Genomic DNA, 23961 nt, shown 5'->3' with positions numbered 1-23961 from the left:
ACTTGGTGTGTAATGATCAACTGGCCTGTTTTTTTTTAATTTTGGGAGGCGGGCAATCAGCTGATCCTTACTTGGAAAAACAGTGTCTGACTTTTCAGACAATAAAATCAATATCAGAAAATTGCAATCGGAGCTCCCCTGCTTAAAACCTGTTATTAAAATTTAAGTTACTTCTTTTACACGTCATAGCAGAAGCCATAATACAATAACAATACATTTTATTTAGGACACAGTACAGATCAAGCAACATATAGTAAATAAAGGCACTTTGTTCTCAAAGGCGCAGCTAAGTCCAACCAGGCGTTTTGCACAGCTGAATGGTTGTCATGGAGATTAAATGATTTCTTAAACATGCATGAAAGAATCAAGGCGACACTACAGGTATGATTTGGATGAGGAAATAACATTATAACATGATGCAAAACTCAAAAACGTCTATTTTATATGATCCAGCATCTTTAAAGAACTAGATATTTGTAAAAAAAAAAAAAAAATGCATTTAATGAAATACGAATGACAGCCAATAAAATGGTGTGCCTTTTCTTTAACTGTGTAAAGTATTGTAGAGTAACACCTTTTATTAAGATAACTGACACAACAGTTTTTAATCTAAGTCACATTTCTAAATCCACATTTTTGTTTTTTACAAAAAGCTTTATTTTTGAAAACTTAATAAACAGAAAATCTTTATCTTTTGCAGTGTGCTGCAGCACGACTCTCCCCTTCCTTCTTTGTCTTTTGTGCCCATCAGTAATAAATAATCATTGGATACGCGTAGCGCCAGTTTGAGCCATGAGGCTCATTCAAGACCTCAATAACAGCAAAATAACTTTCCTAGCTTTAGCAGAAAGCATAGAATCAAACTATCAATAACTAGATTAATGTTGCTGAGACTAAATATATATAGATATTTATTACAGGTTTAAGATTGGGTCAACGTTTAATGAAATAGGTAGAGAACAAAGATAAAACAAAAATTAAAAGATTATACAACCACCATTTCACAGTGATGTTCTGTGTTGATTGATGCAATGCTACTTTAAAGCCAACCAAATGAATGTCCTGTTGTGCAGGAAGTCTTGTTTTTGGTGTTTGCTAGTTATACTCGCAGGCTGCACCAGTCTCTGTCCAACACTGTGGTCACTGACCACAGAGACACACAATCATCAGACGATTGGACCCCAGATAGTGAGAAGATTAATACCATTTTCAAATCTGTCTGCTGAAGGTGCATCTGCAGCCAGCAGCCAGTTAGCTTAGCTTAACATAAATACTGGAAACTGGGGAATCAGCCAGCAGCGCTCCATCCAAAGGTAACACTGACAGAGCAAATGCTTACCATCTAACTGCTTACATCTAGCCTGTGGAGAATAAATGTCAGGTGAGCTGTTTCACTTAAGTCATGGGAGAAAGTGAAGACAAAATGACTCCTTTTAGGCATAAAATGTGATACTGCAGGATTTTGTAAGTGCCAACCATTAAAAGACTAACAGAAATATTAAGAGACAGATGTGGTAATACATGAGAAAACTGGCCAAAATTCCTCCATTTGAAACCATCCAGGCTAGAAGTGTGATCCAAAATGATGTCAATCAAAAGAAAAATAATGTAAGAGGGAAACTTTTATGAAGGGCCAGTTGAGGAGTTCACAAAGTTGTTGTAAATCTCTGCTCCTCATCAGTTTTTTTGTTTAGAAATTGTTTCTTATGATGCTGGAGTGCCTTTATTTTGACTCCAGGAACACATTTTTTGGTCTTAAAAAATCAAAGCAAGATTCCAAAAGTTTTTTTTTTCAGTCAAACCAAGTTTCCAAACCACAAATAGTTTAGTGGTTTAGTTTGACAAATGTTCTAGTAAAAGAAGGGCCGACTGCTGACTTTGGACAGGCTTTCTTCTGGTCGCTTCTCCAACATTCCCAAGAAAATCTTACATGTGCAGTTAATGCTCACAGACATGACTGAGATGATTTCACTGCGGTAGTATGGGTAACTTCCAACTTCTCCCACTCATTCAACATTTCAGGCTCGGTTTAGAAAATCCCATTATTTCTATAAGAATATGAGCTGCAGCTGCATCAAAAAAAGAAAACACGAGCCACAACTCGGTTGGCTTAGTTCAAACAATTGAGTTTCTATTTAAACAACAACCTTCTGTCCTGCTGGCCGCAGAGCTGCAGCGTAGAGCAGCAAAAGAGTTTTCCTTGATCTCAGGCCAAACAGAAAGCGGGCTCCTTTCTGTCATGACCTCATGCTCATACTCACTGAACCAACTGAACAGAACCAGCGCTGCATTCTTTTCTGCTTTTTCAAGATGAACTCCTCATCTATCACACCAACAAGCTGAAAGTTTAGACTTTTTCATTTCATTATAGGTAAAAATATATATTAAATGTATTTTTCTGCAGCTGCTATAAAATGCAAATCGGCTTCAAAAGCTTGTGATTTCCTCTGGGTCGCTCAGATTCCTGCATAGAAAATGATTTAAAAGAAATCAGATATTGTATCAGCACAACTCACAGATTAAATATTTTAACTGGATGTTTGTCCTTTCTTAGATTTGAACTTATTGCACTCCAGGTACTGTAATGTTTTTTTATTTATTTATTTTGGCCATCTGAAACATCTGACAAAATTAATCAAAGGTGCCCGTACAAAAATTATTGATAATATTTTCTTTTTTCTTGTCATTTATATTTGATTGATTTTTCACTTTTGTCCATTATAAATAAGCTTGAGTAAAAAACCTGCAACATCAGGAGGAGAAAAAAATACAAATAAAATAAAATAAAATAAATAAAAAAGTTAACATGTTAAGATTTTGTGCTTTTGTAGTGTTGGATAAATATTACAGTGCAAATACACAAAGTATCTTTGGTCTAATTTCAAGTGCAAATATCTTCATACACTTGAAATAACACAAAACTAAACAGCAAGTAACTTTTCAGCAAGACATAAGAACTTGTCTTAAATCAATCTTAATATTGACAAAACAAAAAAGTACTAGTTTCACTGGCAGATATTTTCACTTATAACTAGACGTTTTTCTTATATGTAAAATAATCTGCCATTGGAACTAGTCCTTTTTTGTCAATATTCAAGAATTTATTGACTTAATATAAGCTCCTATTTCTTGCTGACGTTACTTGTAAGTTAGTTTTGTCTCATTTCAAGTGCACTGAGTTATTTGAGCTATAAAGTAGACAAAAATATTTGGTGAGATTTTGTGTTTTTGAAGTGTATGTATAAACCTGGGTGACCGGGTTTTATGCAGAGTAAAAAATAAAAAAAAATAAAAAAACACGTCCAGAAGCCACAATTATTGCAATTTGCATATTACATATTGTTTGTTTAACCTTGTTCAAATGTTATGTTTTACCATGGTTACAATCTTCTGTCAAAGTCACAGGCTTAAATTTTGAAACTCATACTTTTCCTTTAAGTGAGACTTAAACCACAAACCCATCGTTTTCATCTTCTCAGTAATTTCAAGCATTCTCCAGCAATTTCTTTGAAAATAGATTCGTTCCAAATTGAATATAAGAGCATAAAGTAATCTTGGTAGCTTACTGGGTTTGCAGCTGTGCTCTAGTCAAGCCAAGCCAAACAGCCGAGGAGCTACTGGCCCAGAAGGGCAGTTTCCTGACCCAACCTCAGCTGTGCTGCCTTCATCCAGGAGGTACACACAGAAACATTGTGTGGTTGCTACTCATGCAATAACACTGAGTGATTTACAGGAATTTATTTTTTCTTAAAACCACAACTGACTGAGTAAAGTTTTAAGCTGTGATTAATTTGCTTGCAGCTGTAAATATTTTACCATTAAATCCACTGCAGATTGTGGTTCTGCCAAATCAAACAAGAAGGAACAACCAGCAGAGCGGCGGCGTGGGCACAAATGGTACTGGCTGCAAGTCACTGGGGGAAGTCAGTTAATGATCTGTTAATTTTTACTCCTTACTCTCATTTTTTAAATTGCATGCTATATTCACATATTTGGAGTTTCCTAAGTCCTCAAAAACTATGTTTTATTTCCATTAATTAAGAATTAAGACTCCTGAAACTAGCTGACATTATGAACATTAGCTACCAAAGCTGGATCAGGGATCAACCATTCTTCAAATTCAACAAAAACTCATTTTCATTGTAGTTTTAAAAAAATGAATATTAAATATGTTAGTATGAATTTGTTGCCGTCTTCAAATCTAAGCTACAAACCTGTTTAAAAGGACATACAATTTATATCCATCTTTCTTATTGACTCTCAGTGTAATACCTGTTGAATGTTATGTGCTTGTATCATTTTTCTATTTTTGTAGATTATAATGATTTTTTGTAATTTTCTCCTTTTTTTAAGCACTTTGAAATGTTTTGATTAAATTTAACAGAATTTGATCTCTAGTATGAAAAGAAACATATTCCAGCGTTTGATTATCTGTGATTTTATAGAATAAATGGTGGGTTTGGACATCTGTTGCCTTTGTGATAAACCTGTGTGGAGACCTGCATGCATAAACACATTAATCTAATTCCAGGGATATCGATGTTTACAGGTGCATGTCAATAAATTAAAACTTTACTAAAAAGTTAATTAATTCAATTATTCTTTTTTTTTTCAGCTGAGGGGTACCTTGCAATGGATAATAAAAAGAAATAAAAAGCATTTCCTTTGGAGAAAATAATTGTCCTTAAATCTTATTTAAAAATGATGTAACTAAAAAATTCCAAAATAAATGATTCTAAAAAAAATGCTGTCAAAATATGATTTTAACAGGAAGAAACCTCCAGCAAAACCTGGCTCAGTGTTTCATGAGTTTTATCAATCACAATAAAAAATAAGCTTAGAAAAACATTTTGAGCTCACTTAGTACTGTTACTCAGCAAACTTTCTTTAAGTGCTGTGTCTCTCTAATCCCATAATAATCTCTCTTCACATAACTTTTTTTTAAACTAAAAATTATTTTCTGGTGTTCTGAGTCAGTAATAAAGCTTCAATGTTTAACAGAAAATAACTTCACACATTTAGGAAGAAGCTTTATTCATTTAATTTATTAAGATGCTACATAGTCCAACCAGGTCGGGTTGGATTTTTTTGTTTTTTTTTGTTTGTTTTACACCAGACTACTCCACTAAGAATTTTAATCCTCTTCTCAGATAGACTTTTTATTTATATACATACAAAACAGTTTGAGTGCTTACAATGATCACGGTGATGTTCGGAGACTTCAGGAAGGTTCAGCATAGAACATCTTACAACCAGGCCCGAATCCGTTAGTGTTCACACATAACTGCTTTATTTGGTCAGTTCCATACAGTGAAATTTACAGCATCAGTCAAATTTACACATTTGATTACCAAGTTATAATCTGGTGTTTTTAAAAGTGCCAAACATTTGGACGCTCCAAACTGGATAGAACTAAAGAACAACTTTGTGGAAACACTAGAGACTGAACTGTAGCTCCAGTCTGCTCTGCCCTCCCTTCAAAGCAGAAAGTGATCCTCAACCCAAAAACCTCAGAGATACAGTAAAAACACAAACTCATGTTTATTTCCACTTACTTACTAACCAATCAGATCCATACTAACTTTCCCTCCACTCAACAGAAGAAAAAAATAGAACATTTCTGACATTTTCTTTATTTCTCAGCAAATGTGAACTGAAAGAAAGTTTTTGTCAACCTTTTTCTGATTATTTCATTTGTACAGATGAAGATAAATATCACCAGCTGCTTATTTTTCCTTCAAAGAATGACAACTAAAAAAAGACACTCGTCTACCACAGAATATGAATTTGAAGATGATTTGTGAACATGGTCCCCCAAGTTATAGCCCGACTGCATTCATTCCCTGCAAATCAGCTGCAGAAGAATCAGTGATCCTTTTCAGTTTAGTGCATTACAATGTTCGTGATGCAATGCAGAGATGAATTCACAAAAATAACTAAACAAAAAACTCAACAAAGGCGTGTATTTTTTTGTTTTTTTAACATGCAATTTGCCAGAAATAAGACAGAATGTCAACAAATGTCACAATGAGAAGGAGGAAAACAAGAGCTGAAAAAAGTAGTTTCCCCCTCACATTCAGGACCCTGATCCTGCTGATGTCAGGGAAAGCCATTTGATCTCCTTCAGTCTATTATGTACTGTAATTGTACCTCCATCTTGGCCTGAGAATAACTTGCCCCAACAGGTCACAAGGCAAAGCTTTCATATCGATTTACAGAAACGATCCAAACGTCACTTCAGTTTGCTGAAATACTTTTGACTGCTTTACCTCCAACCAAAGAAAAAATATATATAACATAAAACAAAAGAACTGCAAGAAAAAAGGACAAAGGAGAAAGAAGGAGAAAAAAACAGCAATTAAATTGTGCAAATCTACAGTCAAATGACAAAAGCAATTAAATTAGATTCAAAAGTTCAGATGCAACACTCGTGTGAATGCATGCAAACATCCTCCTCTGACAAGTGAGGATGTGGTGAGCAGTGATTGACAGGTGGCGGGAATAAATTAGGGCAACAAAACAAAAAAAAAAGGGCATGAGGAAATAAAACACCCGTTGTAGTGTTTCTTACACACATCAAAGCTGTTCCACAATCAAAGACGAGATTTTACAAAGCCTTAGACTGGAGAAGACTGTTGTAGCCCTGTGCGTGACCCCTGACCTTTTGGGTCCTCCCTTCCTTTAAAAACAGGGTTCCACCGGAAGGAAAAGCAGGATTTACTGTGCGGTGGAGTCGTCACATGTCGGAGAAGATTGGCTCTGGCGTGCATCAATTAGAAAAAGAAAGTCAGTCTAATCAAATAAAACGACATTCGCACAGCAGCAATCTGACCGGTCGCATCGACGCTATCTCGCTCGTTGTTAGAAGACTCACTGAACTGAATTACCAGTTAAATTATGAATCTGTTTCCCCACAAACCCCTGAAACAAATCATCTGAATACATGAAACTTTGGGAAGAAGGCCAGAAGGATTATGCGATGATTACAGAGGTGTTTGTTCTTAAGATGAGTCATTTTTTTCCCTCTTTTTCTCTCATAGATTACCCTTTTAAATTTAAACTTTTTACATAAATGGGACTGAATCAAAACTAGTACCGCCCCACCCCACCCCCACCCACCCCAACCAGCAAATATGGCATTCTGATCCAAAAATCCCAGCTCCTGTGTGTATTTTCATCCACCATGAAAGCATGCTGCGGCTGACCGAAGTGTTGTGCTCTACAACACCAACTTCCCCACAATGACGCCGACGATGAAGAAGAGCAGGATGAGGGCCACGGAGCGGGCACTCAAACCTTCCTCCCTCTTCATGGAGCCTGAGGCATGCTGGGATGACATGATGTTGCTCTTCCTCATCCGGTAACCATCATCTTCCTGCATCGGGTCGGAGAAGGAAGAGAAACAGAGGAAGAGGTTAAAAAAATGTCCGGTTAGACAGTTTTTCTGCTAATATTATGACTGGGGTGGACATTTATTGCACCGTTCATCATTTATCGTGATAAATTTTGATGAATTTTGGTGCATCATTGTCGCAATAAAATGTCAATTAACAATATTTAAAAGCCTCCAAAACTGTCCATATTGCTAGTTTATTTTCTCCACTGTTCAACAACAGAATCAATAAATATCAATAAAATTTAAAATATGTTTAAATGCAGTTACTGTGTGCATTTAATTCACACTTCTTTAAGTGATTGGTGTCCTAAAGAAATGTATTATGAATCGACATGTTTTTCATGTTTTCGGAGGTATGATTGATGTAGTCACAGCCATACAGTTAGGTAAAAAAGAAATAATAAATAGTTCTTATGGTCACATTATCACCAAAAAATATTGTGATAAAAATTTAAGTCCATATCGCCCCTATTACCCCTAGTATATTCTCAGAATTAAACAAAAATTCTCGTAATCCGGCCCTAATACTCTGTCGGACAACTGACAGAAAGAATTATTAAAATGAAAACCACTTTTTGAAAATATTTTCTGTAACTTTCATTCTGGAAAAGATCTGATATTTTTTCAAGTCATATCGCCCAGCCCTAGAAAAGAGTTTATTTATCAGCTCAAAGAAATAGGATCTGCTTAAAGTTTCATCCGAACCAATCCCCTGAGGAACACACAAGGCGCCAGGCTTTAACACACTTCATTTCCCAGCAGCGGGTGGGGCGGGGTCGAGGCGCTCTGTTAGTTTAATCTGAGCCGCAGGACCAGCCAACAATCACTCTGCCTCTGGCAAAACCTTAAAGGGAGGGATGGTGGTGATGTTAGAGAGGAGGCCGACTCTTTCTTGGCAGCCTGGTGGGAGCGTGTGTGACTCATGCCCAGCCCGACTTTTACAAAACTCCTTTTCAAAACTTACCTCATCGATAGTTGTGACTGATAGCAGGCTCATTGATTTAAATTACTTATTGCAAAACTGGGCTTTGAATAGCTGTCGAAGGGTGGAGGGCTCTCCGCTTTCTTTGACTCAACAAGCCAATTCATTTGCTTTACTTTACCGTGATTATTAATCAGTACCAAAATGACGGTTTATTGAAGTCATATAAACTTTTGATGAAAAGTTTATTTGTTCAATCTGTCTTTCATTTAGGATACAGGATTAATTTCCGCCGTTTGGTTTTATACGCAGCACACATGAGAACATTTAGGCTTATTAAGTTGCTTTCATGATTTCTCAGACACTCAAGACTGGGGCTGAAACAATTAGTCGGATTAATCAGATTAATCTTTATTAATCTTTATTAATCGATTGTTGAAATAACTAGTTTAGTTATTGATTAATCATTATTTTGAGTGTACAGACGCAAACAAAGCCATTTTCTGAGGGAGCAACATACACAAAATTGTAGAAAAAATATGTAGATTTTGAATTTAAGAAAAGAAACGTTTGTCTGAAAATATGTTCTACCCAAAACTCATCAAGTGGCATAGTTTTAGTTTCACCTGATTCACATTATTAAAAAAACTCTCTCCATTTATTAGTTAGTGAATTCAAAAAATAATCAGTCAAAAAGAAAGGGCCAAACTTTTCATATATTGATGTTAGAAGCTTTTTTTTTTTAGCTGCTGATGCATCCTTTGCTGCAAATAATAAAACATACACTTAAGGAATACTATGTTATTGCATTTTAGGCAATAAATTATTTTCTTATTTAAAAAGCAATTGAATTATTTGTTTATTTCTATCTTTTAATGTGTTTCTAATGTTGTGTAAAAGAGTTATATATATATATATATATACACACAACATGTCATTTCTTGGATTGATAATGTCATTAATAAAAGTTGAAAAACTCTCTCTTAAAAACAAAAAAGAACATAAGACAGATCTAAAAGATCCCTTTAGCTGATCTAATGCTAGCCAAGATCTTATTTAAAATAATCTTGATGGAAGGATGGATGTCAAGCAGTTTTCCTTAGAAATGTTTAAAAAAAACTAAGATAAATTTGGAGAGACTTAACATAAATGGAGTTCAGAGTTTGAAACCAACTTTAAATCCTTTAAATAACTGAGCTCGTTGATCAGAAGCATCCAAACATATTTTATCATTTGACACTCTGGTTTGAAAAACCAACAATGTTCATTATTTAGACTGGATGTCCCAGTCTTCAAAACAAAGAATAAATTTTAAACCACAATTAAAACAACCTTTTAGCCAAGCATTTTTAAACTTTATTTAATTTCCCCTTGGGCTCAATAAAGTATTGTTTGAATTGAACAAACTGAAGTTTCCTGTCTATCTATTGACTAGTGAGCCTTTGAGAAATGGACAAGAGAATCAAGGAGGACGAGAAGGAATGAAGTAATTCTTGTCTTTTGAGCTGTTTTACTCACTCTAATCTGTTTGTTTTCTTCCCGTAGCCTCTGAGCCTCCATCTGCAGCCTCTTGCACTCCTCCATAATCTTTTTTACTTCTCCGTCGTCCAGGGTGGAGCTCAGCGACTTCACAGGCAGCGCAGATGACTCTGACTTCAGCAAGCTCGACGACATCTTGTTGGACTCCATATCATGCTGTAAGTGGGTTACGGAGAGTTGATGCAATCAGTAAACTGCTGCTAAAATGTTTACACTGAGATTCCCAACAACATCTAAGTCGCCTGGCACAAAGTTAGAACCATCTGTTTACATTTGGGAACTTTAACACTGTTCACTTACAACGGTAGAAAGACACAGACACCTTTTTAGAGGAGTTCGCCTTTCATAAGAGGATCAAGCTGGTTTCCATCACCATTATGTCTGCCTTAAACACTCCATGGCACACAGCCCCTACTGGGAGCCCAGCAAATGTCTCATGTAGGTCAAAACTAATTCAAAACAACTACTGAAGGTTGTTTTTGCTCCTTGTGTGCAAGAAGCTGTTAGGCTAAGCTGCTATCTCTGATGAAATGCTGTGTATACAGCTGAACGGAATCAGGTGGCCAAGGAAGAACCACAACAAAAATAAACTACATGTAAGACTAAAACAAAGTGACTTTCTTAAAGGCTGTTTGAGTTAAAGTATGGTTGTTGTAAGAAAAGGTGAAGAAACACAAGAGGAAATGGAAAAATAATTGACAACCAAAACTTGTAATTTTGAAAAAGAAACCTGAGAGGGCAAAAAGAAAATAAATAAGCAGCCTCTCCTTGTAAAAGTATATATTAAATGTTGTAGAAATGTTAAATAAAACTATACCGTAGTACAACAGTTTGAATTATATGTAGTGACACAATCAGCATGCACAATAAAGCAAAGCAAAAAGTACAAGAGCTCACCGTTTTTTCATTCTCCATTGGCATCTCAAAAACACATCTCAGCTTAGAGTCCATCAACTCCTCTGGCTTTGCTTCTTTCCACTGCAGACAGAAAAATATAGGGAATGTTTTTATTATAAAGTCATTGGTAAGAAACTTGAGTTATTAGATAACACATGTCTCCTAATAAGCTCTCTTTAATAAGCCTTTAGGCTTATTAAACAATTAATATGATAAATAACCAGAGTTATAATGAACAGCCAGCAGCACAAGAAATATTACATTAGCAAAATTAACCACACAGACTGTTAAAAATCACTTATTTTACCAATAATATATTAGACAGATTTAAAATAAAATATATATATATATGTACCATAACAAAAACAAAAAAATAGATTAATATTGGTATTATTAATAACCAATAACAGTGACATTAATAATAGATATTTGTATTTATTTGAACCAGTTCATGATGCTCAGAACTGGTAAACAAAATTTGTGTTTTGTTTATGAAAAGCACATATTTAATCTTAGTATTAAAATCATAATTTGCAATGGTTGACACACTTCTGCTAATGCGCTAACAGTGGAGCTAATTTTCAATTTAGCGCTTCTGCTAAGTTTGAATGAACAGATAAATCGGCCGCGATTTCCTTAATTTTGAGTCATACTTGCGTGAGAAACCAATCAAATCTACCACAGCAAAGGTTTGAAAATCCACAATGTCACAGATTTTTTTTTTTGCTTTTATATTTGTTGAGCCTAACAATAAAAATGACAGACATGTTCATACTGGCATACTTGTTCAGTTTGAAGAGTAAGATTTAGAAAAGTTTGGCAGATCTGAGTCACAATTTTCCCTCCGTGGAATAAAGTTGACAATTTAGCACAGCTTGATGGAAAATGAAGGACCTTGTTTAACGGTGTGAAAACATAAAAAGATAGAAGTAAGTCAAATCCCTACAGATTTCTATAGAATTTCACTTTTTACTGTGAGAGAAGGGTAACAAGTCTTCAACTTGAAAGATGAACATGGATACTCCATCATTTTAAATATAGTCATACACTTTTAGTAAATATAAGATAAAAGTTTAGATAATCACACATTAATGCTTTATTTATCAAGATAAACCAAATACTTAAGTTATCATATAGAAAACGTTTAAATATTTAAAACTCTCAAAGTAAAAACAGATGTCTTAACAAGATTCCACTTCTTCTGACAGTAAGAACTAAATCTTCAAAATTCTTTAGCTTTTGAAAAGTTTAATACATAAAACCAGTTTAGTGTCCTTGTCTGTTTTTCTAGATATTAGATATTTTGCCTATTGATTACACTACAGCAGTGTAAACAATCGGCAAAAACATTATGACTAGGAAAACTTCAGAATCTTTTTTATCTTAATGAAGATAGTGAGAATGCCAGCCAGAAACAAAAATGATACTGTAATGGTTTAAGTGTTTTTAATGTGTTTTCCACGTTTGCAGAACAAAAAAAATGCAGAAATAGTTTAGATATACAGACAGTATTTGAGCAAATATTCCCAAACTACAACCAAAGAATGATTAGAAACACTTACCACTCCCTCCATGTCAGTCATGTCAGGAGGTGCTAGCATGGACTGGACCATAAACTTGTGCTTACTTTTTTCATTTGGGTCGTATTCAAAGGGTTGCAACATGACTGAAAAACAAAAGGACAATCAGTGACAGAAAAAATGAGCAAAACATTACTCTAGCTTATGTGAGTCACAATATATTTCAGATTTGCTTTAGGGAATTTTTTTAAGCCACAGCAGTAAATCTGAAAAGAATTTTGGTTGGAGATGAAAGAAGAAAGACACAGTTGTTTTCAATATAATAATTTTTCATTTTCTTTTATTTGAACTGGCAACATTTTTTGAATATAAAACATAACTGTGCTTGATTTAAAAATCCCTTCCTATGAATAGTGATGCAACCAATAAATCTGACAGCAGATGAAATGGGACAGTTTTTTTTATTGTCAATGTTTGACAGATTAGACAGAAATATCTGTCTTTTCCCTGCTAAATAAATGCATCAAAATTTTATGAACCGAGTTTGAGTTTAAAAATATTAATGATTCTAAAATTATTTAAATCTAACCTCAAGTGCACAGAACCACAATTTCCAACATGTCATTATTTGTCACACAAATAAGATGTAAAGTTCGTAAAAAAAAAATGTTTTTTAAAGTACCTGCCCTAAACCTTAGATATGTACAAACTATTTAAAATTATAACCATTGTACTTTCTTACCATTACTATATTTATTTTCTTACATTTTATTGCTTTACTTTTTTAGTTTCTATTGTCTGACCAAAGTCACAGCATGGTGTATGTTAGTTTCGTGGGTTAATAAAAACAAAGATACATTTTTGTCTTATTTTCTCCTTTTTATAAAAATGTTTATTCAAAAAAGTAAAAGGAAAGGAAGAAAAACAAAGTAATGCTGAACCCTTTCCTCCCACAGAGTATGAGTATTGTTTTCACGCCTTTAGTTTATTTATCACCCTCAGCCTCATGGAAATCAAAAATAGAATTTATTTTTGCATCAACAGATAAAACTGAACCGCAGGCAGCATTTGTTACAGCTTGAAATGTCCATCATGTCTACATAAAAGTCAAAGGCTTTGTGACTACTTGTACAACATGGAAAAAGTGGTGAATATGACTGGTTTCTGTTACCATGATGATGATACAGTGATGGACCAACAGATACCCCTGGGGCTAATCTTTCTAACAACTTTAAAGCCTTTTTCTTTCCAAACATTACATATTGCCCTAACAAAAAGCAGGTGTGGAGAATATTTCTCCTCAGCCCCTCGCTTTATCAGTCCTCCTAGTATTTGATGTCACCGAGAAGGTATTTTAAAGCTGTAAAAATGATTTACAGTAATCACTTACTCGTGTCGTCAAACGGAGGTCTGGAAAGATGAAAATGGTTATAAATGGAGGATAATTTACCTCCCTTGACTCCAACTTTTAAATCAGGATGTAATCAGAAGCCATATTTCTGACTACATCCACTATGTTTGTGGGATTTTTTAAATTATTATTTTTATTATAATTTCACTGAAAACAAATGACCTATATTCAAAGCTGGTCTGGATATCAGCATGACTTTCATATATGGCACATGCCAATGCTCCCAAGAGCAGAGTTGTGCACCATTTCAGCAATCAATGTGGCTCAACATTGCAAATCAGAAACAGACGGCATGAACAGATTGAGAATGTCCTGTTTCAGTCAGACCCAATTTGCACAACCATCTAGCTTGGGTCCGCTGGGACAACACCAGAGAATGGAGGCAGGAAAGTATGAATGCTTTTTAGAGTAACAATGGAGAGTGTTAAAAAGATTGTTTGAGATGAGAAAATGTCATAAAACCTCAAAAAGAGCTTCTTTTTTAAGTTGTGTTATTTATTGCTCTAGTCTAATGCCAGAACTAGCACTTTATGAAACTCTCAGGAGCTAAATATAATAAGCACAGCAAAAGCAGCTGGGTAAACAACAACCCTGAAAAGAAGCCCTAAAAAAGCATCAACAGAATGGTTTACGTGTATAATTAATATTCAATACTCCACAATGACGTAAGTTGACCTCCTGAGCTAAAGTAGAAGATGTAAAAAAAGATATACAACTTATATTCTTTTGAGTTTATTTAACAGCAGATGAAGAGATACGTTTCAAATCAAAAGTTATGTACGTTTTGGCAAAACAGACTGAAATCGCAGCTGCATTCAAAAGTAAAAGAAAACAGTGCTGCTATAACGTGATGTCTTAGTGTAGAGATTTATACGGATAAACTCTTAAATCAGAACGTCTATACAAGTGGAAACTGACCGACATAAAGTGGTTTATTTGCATCAACAAGTCTGTAAAATCTGAAACTGGTGCACAGAAAACACTTTTCCCCTTTCTGACAACTGAAACAATGCAGTATTTTGTTAGATAGTTGTCTAATTCACAAATCAATTCATTCAGACGTAAAGATTTTACGCCTGGAAGCTAAGATAAACAGAAGATAAACATCAAACAACATTAAAGAGCATAACCAGGTCTTCCATGAATGCTAGTTTTCTTATTCTGTCTAGTAAAATACGTTTAAGATGTTTCCCAGATTTAAAACTTTTTAAGGAGTCTTATTTTGAAGTATGACAGGAAGAAGTTCTTGAGTTGTCAACCCAACAAGACAATTTCCAAGCATTTAGTGCTTGGAAATTGAGGTGTTAGCATGTTATGACAGTCATGAACCTTCATGCACTAACATACTTCACTCAGAGGCCTCTTCACATATGTTGCAAGACTGACTGCTATCTAAAATGCTTCCTGCTCATAGCATCACCATCCACAAAAACATTCTGTAGATACTTGGATGATACGAGTTATGACAATGTTTAATTTCCCTTTGGGATAGATAAAGTGATTTTGTATTTTAATTTTTGCATTGAATAAGGACTCTGCCACTTTTCATTTGTTTGTGTTCCAATACCCTGGGTATGCAATAAAATTACAAACGGTCACAGAGAGAGAGAAAATCTATTTCTGAAAACACAAAAAAGACCGTAATCGGTTTTGTTTCATTTCAGATTCAGATTGAATTCAGACACATGGACCAAATACTGTGCATCAGCTGGTCTCGTCAGCTCACAGTCCAAATAGCATTACTTTGGTTTAGATTTGTGTTCAAAGCAAAAACTTGTGAACAGAAAATCAAATCTACAAAAGACGTTGCATACAGTGTGAGATTAAAGAACAGAGCTTTGTCAAAAAGCTCTGTTCTTTTTGACAAAGAACAGAGGTCTTCATTGACCTGAAGACAAAACTAACAAGAATGTGAAAGCAAACTCTCCAAATGTATTCAGATTTCTAAGGGCACAATGCCTTTACTCCCCTGATTATGTGCTTCTGAGACTGTCCTAGTCAATTAAATCTGAAAGGGAAATAAGTGCTGAGACTACACAGAAATAACCTACAAGTCATCGGCTTCCACTTTATACGTTGAACTTTGTTATGAAAATATATTTGACTTGAAATGGAGCTAGTACGCCCTCTGATTATTAGAAAACATCAGACATAACTCGGAGACTTTTGAGCTGATATATTGAGTATATATCTACTCAGATTTCAGCTTGGACAGATGAATCAGTCTCTGGTTCAGTCAAAACAAAAAGCCCACAGGAAATAAATGTAAGGACAAGCTAATGAAATGATAACACTATCCAGAGCAGCCTATACTGTGTCATAAAAACATTCACAATGAGTTACATACATTTTAATAGTTGTGGATATGAAGGATGTTTTTACATGGTCAAGTTCTACTTTTCCATTTAGAAGATGTTAACACCAGTCATGAACAACATTCTTGTGGTCGCAGTCAAACTCAGCATATAGTTACAGCAAAGCAGTATATATAATTATATTAGGGCTTGGACTTTAATGCATTAATTTTGATTAATTATTTTTGATACATTTCAACCTGTTTAAATGTAATTAATCGCTTACATAAATGTTATTTATTTTTATTTGCATGTTTCTGGTGCACCTATAAATCTGACACACAAGCAGCATCCACAAACAGCTCAGTGGATTACATTTCTAACTTAATTACTTGGGATTAGTCTGCAAATAATTAATCTCACTTAATTGCATTTTAATTGTACACCATATTTTGAGAAAATAAGTAACTTTCTCAATTCAAAACATTTTTTACTGCTAAATTACTCAATATATAGATTAAGTGAAATGTTAGAATTCAGATGTTTCCAATTTTCTAAATGTTGCAAACCCACAGCAGCTCTTATGACTTTACATTAATAGGCTTAATTGGATTTTATGTGTTTTAGTACCAAATCGCCACCAAAAGCAACAAGCGATGTAGATCCTGAGCTAAACCTAGACTTTTTTAAAACAAAGAAAGCATAAGGAGCAACAATTTCAATTAAATTTAGTAAAACAAGTCTAGCCAAATATGATTTGAGATAGTCAGTATAGATAATATTTTACTATTTTTACTTTTAAAGGCATGAAAGACCTTAAATCCATCTGGATGTATCCATCAAAACAATGTGCTCTGTTTTTAATAGGTACATTTACTCAAATGCAAGAATCCACATTTCATGGTTCTGTCAACTGCAGTGCTTTAAAAACACCATATAAGCCCGAGTACTTGCTGGAAAAAGAAACTGGTTACAGAGCACACCTTTAAGTTTGCCAACAAAATTCCATTCTAAGGCAAGAAATCCTGTTTTGTGACTCCAAGATGACCCTTTTCAGCCTAATAAGGGTAATAATTGATGGCAGCTGAGATGGGACTCAGCTTGTCACCTACTGTTGACAGCAAGCAGCAGTAACTCAGTCTAGGGTTGTTGACACCAGATAGGGGAAGCTGTAAAATGAGCATCTGGTTGGGGTGTCACAGTATGGAAACATTCGTCTCTTTACTACAGAGTGAGTAGAAAAGCAGTCTGGTAGAACTCGCTGTACTACCTGGCTTTTTTGAGAAAATCCTTGGGAAAACAAATCTTGTGACAATCCAAAGAGCTGTATAATTAGATGCTGGTGTGTTATATTATTTTATAGTTACTGACTAAATATCCAATATTTTAATCCTAGTCAATGAACTGCAGTGGCTCCCAGCAGCACATACACAAGTTTGATTGACGGCACTAAAATCCACCTCCTGGCTCTGATTGGTTGTTTCTAGTTAGCACTGGCAGAAGGCAGAAAAGTAAATTTTTTTCACAGATTACCTGTCTCAAACTACGGTCATGATATAACAATCATTTTAACACATTTTAACAAATAAATAAAATAAAGTTACATATGCACAGTTGAAGCCATCTTTGAACAACTACATAAGCTAACACCCACTCCTGAGTGCACAGCCAATCAGTAGCAAGGAAAATAAATGGTGTTCTTGGACCCGCTGCTTTGCAAACACCAGCCAATAAATTCCACCTACATATTTCATCTTCTTACGCTCCATTTTATTTTGATTTACTACGAAAAAAATCCAAGAATAAGCAAATTTGGAGTTACGTTCCAGAGACAAAAAAACGCTGGGGTTCACTGAAACTTGAAGGAAAATCTAACAAACAAGTCAGTACTACTAACTTATCCTTACCAGAGACATTGATTGAGGTGCCTGCATCAATGATGCCGCTGTTAGGCCGCACACAGTACCGGCGGGGCGCTGTCGTCTTGACCTTAAAACATACATTCCTGTCTGTCGGGTTGGAGAGCTTAAGATTTGTGGTGACCACGTCTGAAAACGGACCTGAGAGAAAAGTAAACAGAAGAGACCAGTAAAAATATGAACTTTACGTAATCTTAATGGTTGGGAAAAATAAGAGAAAATAGAAAAGAGAGAAATAATTTTCGGGAAGAAACACATAAACTAAACCTGCAGAGAGATTCTTTTTATTTTATAGCTAGGGATGTTATGATTTGAGCGACCACACAAACGGGTTTATACCACTCCTTGGTCAGACTACTGCAATGCCAAATGCTAGAAAAGCAAGACAAATCAAAAAAGACAGATGGAGAATAAACTGTAACTGGCACGCAAACTCAAAAGGTTCGGAACGTCTTTAAGCTACACAGTAAAAAAAAAAAACCTGAGTCTAAGCAAATGATCAAGATTCATCAAAGTATACATCCATCATTTACTGCTACAGGGGAAACACCAGCAAGAGAAAAACAATCAAATAACAAAAAACCATTTCAAACAAATGCATGCTTTAATAAACTGGACTGAAAAGTATCTGTAATCCAGAAAAAATAAATCTAAATCACATTCTTCTTTTATCGTGAAACCTAAAAACAGGACAGCTAACGCACTTTGGCTTCAATTAACTACAGGCATCATTATAGATGCAGCCCACATCTCTACAAGGCTCTCCAAGGCCAGCTGCATTAGGTTGCACAGATTTGTCAATATCGCAGAAAACAAGAGTCCATGAAAAAAAAAAAACAGCGCTTAATCTAAAAGGGTTGGCGAAGATTTAATTAATTATTCATATAGATTGCTAAACAGGATTAACATTGTTCTCGTAACAAAGTTAAATCCTAAATGTAGAACAGACAGAAATTCCTGTTATTTGCAAAAGATTTGAAATTGAATGTAATTTAAAGTATTAAAGCTGGGGGCAATGAAATCTCAAAAATGATGACAAACAGCAGTTTCATTTGGCAGAGAAAACTCATCACATTTAGTTTGTATACTGGTCCCATATTGTGTAAATAATGCAAGATGGCTGACTCAAGCTTGAAATGCTTTAAAGACCTTGTGTTGTTAATTTAAAGCTGAAATAAATGACCCTTCGTGGAAACCCTCAAGGACTTAATAGGGCCTTGCAAACACAAATAAAAATTTCATGAATAAATAAAATTTGAGTCAAATTACAGTTTACATCCTGATAAATGTGGGGTTGACAGAAAGCTTTCAGGCCCTTCATGCTCTTTTTCTCATCCATTTACACAAGATTCATAACTATAACAAAGCAAAAATGTGGATTACTAGTAATCTGGTATCAATTTAATTAAAATAAAACAGAAATATACAATTTAGTAAACAACACTTTCGGAACAGTATGAATGTCAAAACAGACATTAATGCATCCTTCACAAAGAAATACGATTTTATTTAGTATTCAAGTTTACCAAGTTGAATTACTCTGATTTTTCCTGTATTATATAAAAGCAGAGGCAGCATAAAAATCATATAGCACCAGAAAGGGATACATGGCAAAGTTAATAATAAGACCAACTTATTTGTCAAATTTAAAGGGAATCATGAACTGTAATAATCTATCAGCAACTCCTGTCGCAGTCAAAAGTCAAAATACAGCTGAAGACATAAAAATAACACCACTGATAACAGCACAGCAGTGTGAGCCCCCTTCTTTTACTTCTCTGTTCAGTAGGTAAGGATTTAGCACTAATAATAAGTAAACATTAACAAATGTTGTGCTCACATGGAAGCTGACAAGTAGAGCAGCTGTGGGAACATACTCTGCTGAATAAAACAAAAAATATGATGAAATATAACCAGAAACAGAAACAAAACAGGCCTGTTGCTGGATACATTTTCACTGGCTGGATCCTTTACAAAACAAACTAAACGTTTTGTACAAACCAGATCCTTGTTTACATTGAATCTGGTTTGCCCACCTGAATCCAAAATTAATGCTTCCATAAAGGACACTACTACTTCTAAGTGTTAGCTTATCTATGGATTAGCTATATGAAAAAAATAGCTAATGGGTACTAAATTCCTGGCTTCTTATTAGTTTTAATAAGAGGCCAGCTGTTGAACATATTCTGATCGTTGTCAGAGGCAACCCTGTGCTTTAAAAAAGGTTTCCACAGTATCAAAAAACAGTGGAGTATTTTTCATTAACGAGTTTCAACTTTAATTGTGTTAATTAGTCCTAACAACTTTTCTGTGCTTAACAGGAATATGTTTTCATGCTATATCAGATAATAATCATGCTAATTCAGAATTATTTCCACTAGGGTGAATACGATTCGTTTTTCTCATTCTGAAACATAGCATACTAAATTCATCAAAAAAATGTGTTTGTCCAATTTTTGCTCCGATTGGACAAAAGCAGCATTGAAATGAATACAATACAAAGCAAAAACAAACAACGTCTCCTTGGAAACTTATCAGCATACTGAATGTTTCTTTCACCTTCTGCACAAATAGCATTGTATTTGTTGAAATGTTTTCTACATTGGCAGAGAACTAACAAACTGAAATGAGTCCCTCCCGAAATAACAGTGATAAAGACAATTCATAATTGACTAAGCAACAATAAAAAAAATCTATGATTAAAACTTGAAAGCAGATGAAATAGCAAGATCATACATACAGTTTACAGGCTAACAGTTTTTAAATGTAATGTTTAACTTCTAGAAGACTATTTTAAAATATACATATTTGTAATAAAATCCTTATTTGTTTATTTGTAGCCAACACAAAATTAATATATTATATCAACAGTAATCCCTGTCTGCAGATCTTCTATGTTGTGAAAAATGTTACGGCTAACAAAATACTATTTGTTTTCCTAATTAACAAGTATAAATTACTCCTATTGCTCAAATCAAATATATTTTATCTATAGAGGCAGCTACTCGGAGTATAAAATTTGAAACTGAGTAAAGCAAACTTTTAGTGATAAAAACATGGACATAGACCAGATTTAAGATAAAGTTTCAGATCAGCAAACATCAACTACTGATACTTCCCTTTGTTTTCTGAGCAAAGACAAAAGGTAAATTCACACCTTCATAATCTTGGTTTGACATCTAAAAATAAACTTTAATGAAACAATCCAAAATACTGTAACACCTGATCTACTTCTTCCTGGAAGTAACTTTGGGTCTAATCCAATTTATGAAAACCATAAATAAAAGCTGAAGACTTATGAAAAGATTATATTTACGAAAACATAATACATAACTAGATCTTACAGTCGAATACTTTTTTCCTTGGATTATTATTAATGTTTGTGCTGACAATAAAACTGTTCAAAGGTGAGAAAGTTCATTTCTTAATTATTTAAGATATTTAATCAAGAGGTCATTAACAAAGCTAAACGGTCTAAACTTTATTCACGGGGTTTTCACACTGTGTGCCTACAGAACTACTTAGGGATTAATTATGAGCATGTGATTTGTGGTTATTACCTCATGTGCTAAGACTGAAATCTTTCTGTCTTGTGCAGAACCATAGATTAACACAATTAAATAAAAAAACAGCAAAGTCATGTGCAAAGGTTTAAAGACTTATAGGATTACATTGTTGCCCACAATTATAAAAAACAATTAAAACTGCAGAAAGAAATAAAAAGCGGCTTTGTAGGAGTGGTTGCTGTTTTTACTCCCTGGCATTACATCTGGGAGGCTGTAAGCACAAACAAATAAGAAAATACCTTGCAAGCTGATGTCAAATGCATCAACAAAAATAGTGCCACTTTAAATAATGATTGTGACTAGCTAAACCACAAAAAAGGTTATGTTTAAGGCTTTACAGCTTTTGTACAACACTGTATACATGTCCTACAAACTAGTGTCCAATAAGTAAACTATGTGAGAGGTTGCTTCGAGCCAAAAATATGATAGTGTGATAGATTTTAGTGTGTGGTAAAAGTTGTGCAAAAGTCAAAACTTGGACTTTTTTTTAATAAATAAAATCGTGATGTTTTTTATATTCACATCCAGGTTGAAAAAATAAGCTGACCTCAGGCTAAGAGGAGAGACTGTCAAAAGAATAAAGAAGTTGCAAAACACAGATAGACTATTTTATTCCATTACATGACCTCGCATTTCACCTCTTCTTCGGTTTCGGTTACCCCGACCTGGCATGTGGCTCAAGTGATAACAAGATCCCAGCAAAAGTGAAACAACAATTTTTTTCTTCATGCATGTGGTAAAGTTGCCACTGTGTTATTTAAAACAATTTTGACCAGATGTGTTGCAGACTTAAAAACTGATATACCAAGAATATCATTAATAAGACTTAATGCCTGTTAGTCACATTTTCACTCTAAAATTCTCCATTGTCTCCTTTGTTTGGAGTCATCATTGCTAATCAAGAATGATGATTATCTGTAAATCTTTGCATATTTCTGAAATCCTAATCACCTGTACATTGAAAATACATGACATACATTACTTTGTGTAGTTGATAAAATAAGATGTGCATTAAATACGTCCTCAACAAAATTGCAATAAGTGCTAGTGCAAAAAGACAAATGTAGCAATAATTAAACATTTTCATTGATATTTTAATTCATCTAACTGAAGATTGAGTATTGAATTGCATAGGAGCGTGATTAGACTTTATGTTTCTTTTTAACACATTAAAATTTCAACTTTTTGCATTTTTTATGCTAACTAAAACAATCCCTAATTATTACATAATTAATACATCATTTAATGAATGATTTGAATCATTCATTAAACCCATTCAAGCAAATATTTCACAATTACATGGTGGATATAACTATTCAAAACTTTTTTTCTGTGTCTCTTATAAATATCTATCATTGTCTGAGTAGTTTATTTTCTTGAGAAATCAACTTATCTCTTTGTGCATTTCAAGAGCCAAAGTTTAATATTTGGAGCTGTGTCAGAGCTTTTTACTCTGCTGCAACATGCTGAAGTAGAGTACAATGAGAGTTTATGTAATATTATTTGGGCCTAAACGTGATATCTCTAAACCCAATACAAGCGTAGCTACGATGTTTGCTACTGTTGCTGAACCCTCAACAGTAAATGGTAATGATGTTAAACAGCAGAAGCTGCCCAGTGTCCCCGTCCTGTGTGCAGTCAAGTCATTAGATGACAGCTGGCTGGCCAATCAGAGAGCAGGCTAATGCTACTAAGCTATCATTGCTAGAGGTGATTTAGCTGTGGAGTATAGCATTTTTACCATTTCACAAAGCCTTATTACGCACAAGAGATTAATAATACCTTCTATAAGCTAACAGGTGTGCGTTTCATGCATTAACTCTTAAATATGATTGCTGCAGAAAAAATGAGCGACAAGGCCCAGCTAACTTCACCGTCGAAAGCTAGTCCAGCTAGCAGATCACCTAGCATGAGTCCTTTCAGAAAAGCCTTGGGTCTTTACAGAGCAATACTGTCAAAATACAACTGTTCTGCAGCCTCTCTCCGTTTTGGTTATTCCTACACTGGACTGCCCCCCATTTTCATGCTGGCAGAGGAAGCTCCCCCTCCCCTCCTCTCGTCCACAGCCGGGGCCCTCCCCTCTTACCTCTGAATTTCAGTTCGTGCTGAGGCTCCAAGAGCAGAACCTGTTCCGGCCTGGCCATATCCCAACAACTGGAGCGGGGTTATCGCACTGCAACCACTTCCTGACACCTAGCCCCGTGTTAGGATGTTGTTAAACCTGCTAAAGGCTGCTGTTTTCTGTGAACTAGCGGTGTATATTCCGTCCCCCGCGGTCACAAGTACTACCAGAGCTGCTAAAGGCTGCTGTGATGCAGCAGGAAGGGAGTCAGCCTAGTGACGTCACTGCCTCTGCATAGCCGCCCGGCTGGGGAGGGGTGATGCCGGCCTGGGGAGGACCCAAGGCTGGGGGGGCCCTTCACCCTGCTGGGGGCTTTAGGAAATCTGAACCCAACAAACAGATAGGTGCAGGTTTCAGCTTCAGAATGAAACACCT

The 23961-nt window shown here is 34.9% G+C and overlaps 1 protein-coding gene across 1 annotated transcript; it reads right to left on the bottom strand.

Moving 5' to 3' along the window:
* Positions 1–5017: 5017 nt before the first annotated feature.
* On the bottom strand, positions 5018–23805 carry vapb (VAMP (vesicle-associated membrane protein)-associated protein B and C). Its single transcript, XM_028003027.1, has 6 exons — positions 23551–23805; positions 17887–18039; positions 12317–12420; positions 10755–10835; positions 9837–10013; positions 5018–7375 (listed from the first exon to the last, which is right to left on the bottom strand). Exons 1-6 carry the CDS (start codon positions 23606–23608, stop codon positions 7220–7222), a joined length of 729 nt encoding a protein of 242 aa, XP_027858828.1. The 5' UTR covers positions 23609–23805; the 3' UTR covers positions 5018–7219.
* Between the last annotated feature and the right edge of the window lie 156 nt (positions 23806–23961).

Source organism: Xiphophorus couchianus, chromosome 20, assembly GCF_001444195.1.
Source record: "Xiphophorus couchianus chromosome 20, X_couchianus-1.0, whole genome shotgun sequence".
NCBI classification, from domain to species: Eukaryota; Metazoa; Chordata; class Actinopteri; order Cyprinodontiformes; family Poeciliidae; genus Xiphophorus; species Xiphophorus couchianus.
The sequence above is the reverse complement of the archived record's forward strand: the minus strand, read 5'-3'. Positions and strand labels throughout refer to the sequence as shown.

What these genes read in the sequence shown, in the direction of transcription:
- vapb (XM_028003027.1), bottom strand. Translation starts at nt 23,608, where the DNA reads ATGGCCAGGCCGGAACAGGTTCTGCTCTTGGAGCCTCAGCACGAACTG. An exon ending in CACCTCAATCAATGTCTCTG is followed by an intron (nt 12,421 to 17,886) that starts GTAAGGATAAGT and finishes TTTGTTTTTCAG; the next exon opens with TCATGTTGCAACCCTTTGAA. An exon ending in TGACTGACATGGAGGGAGTG is followed by an intron (nt 10,836 to 12,316) that starts GTAAGTGTTTCT and finishes TTCTGTCTGCAG; the next exon opens with TGGAAAGAAGCAAAGCCAGA.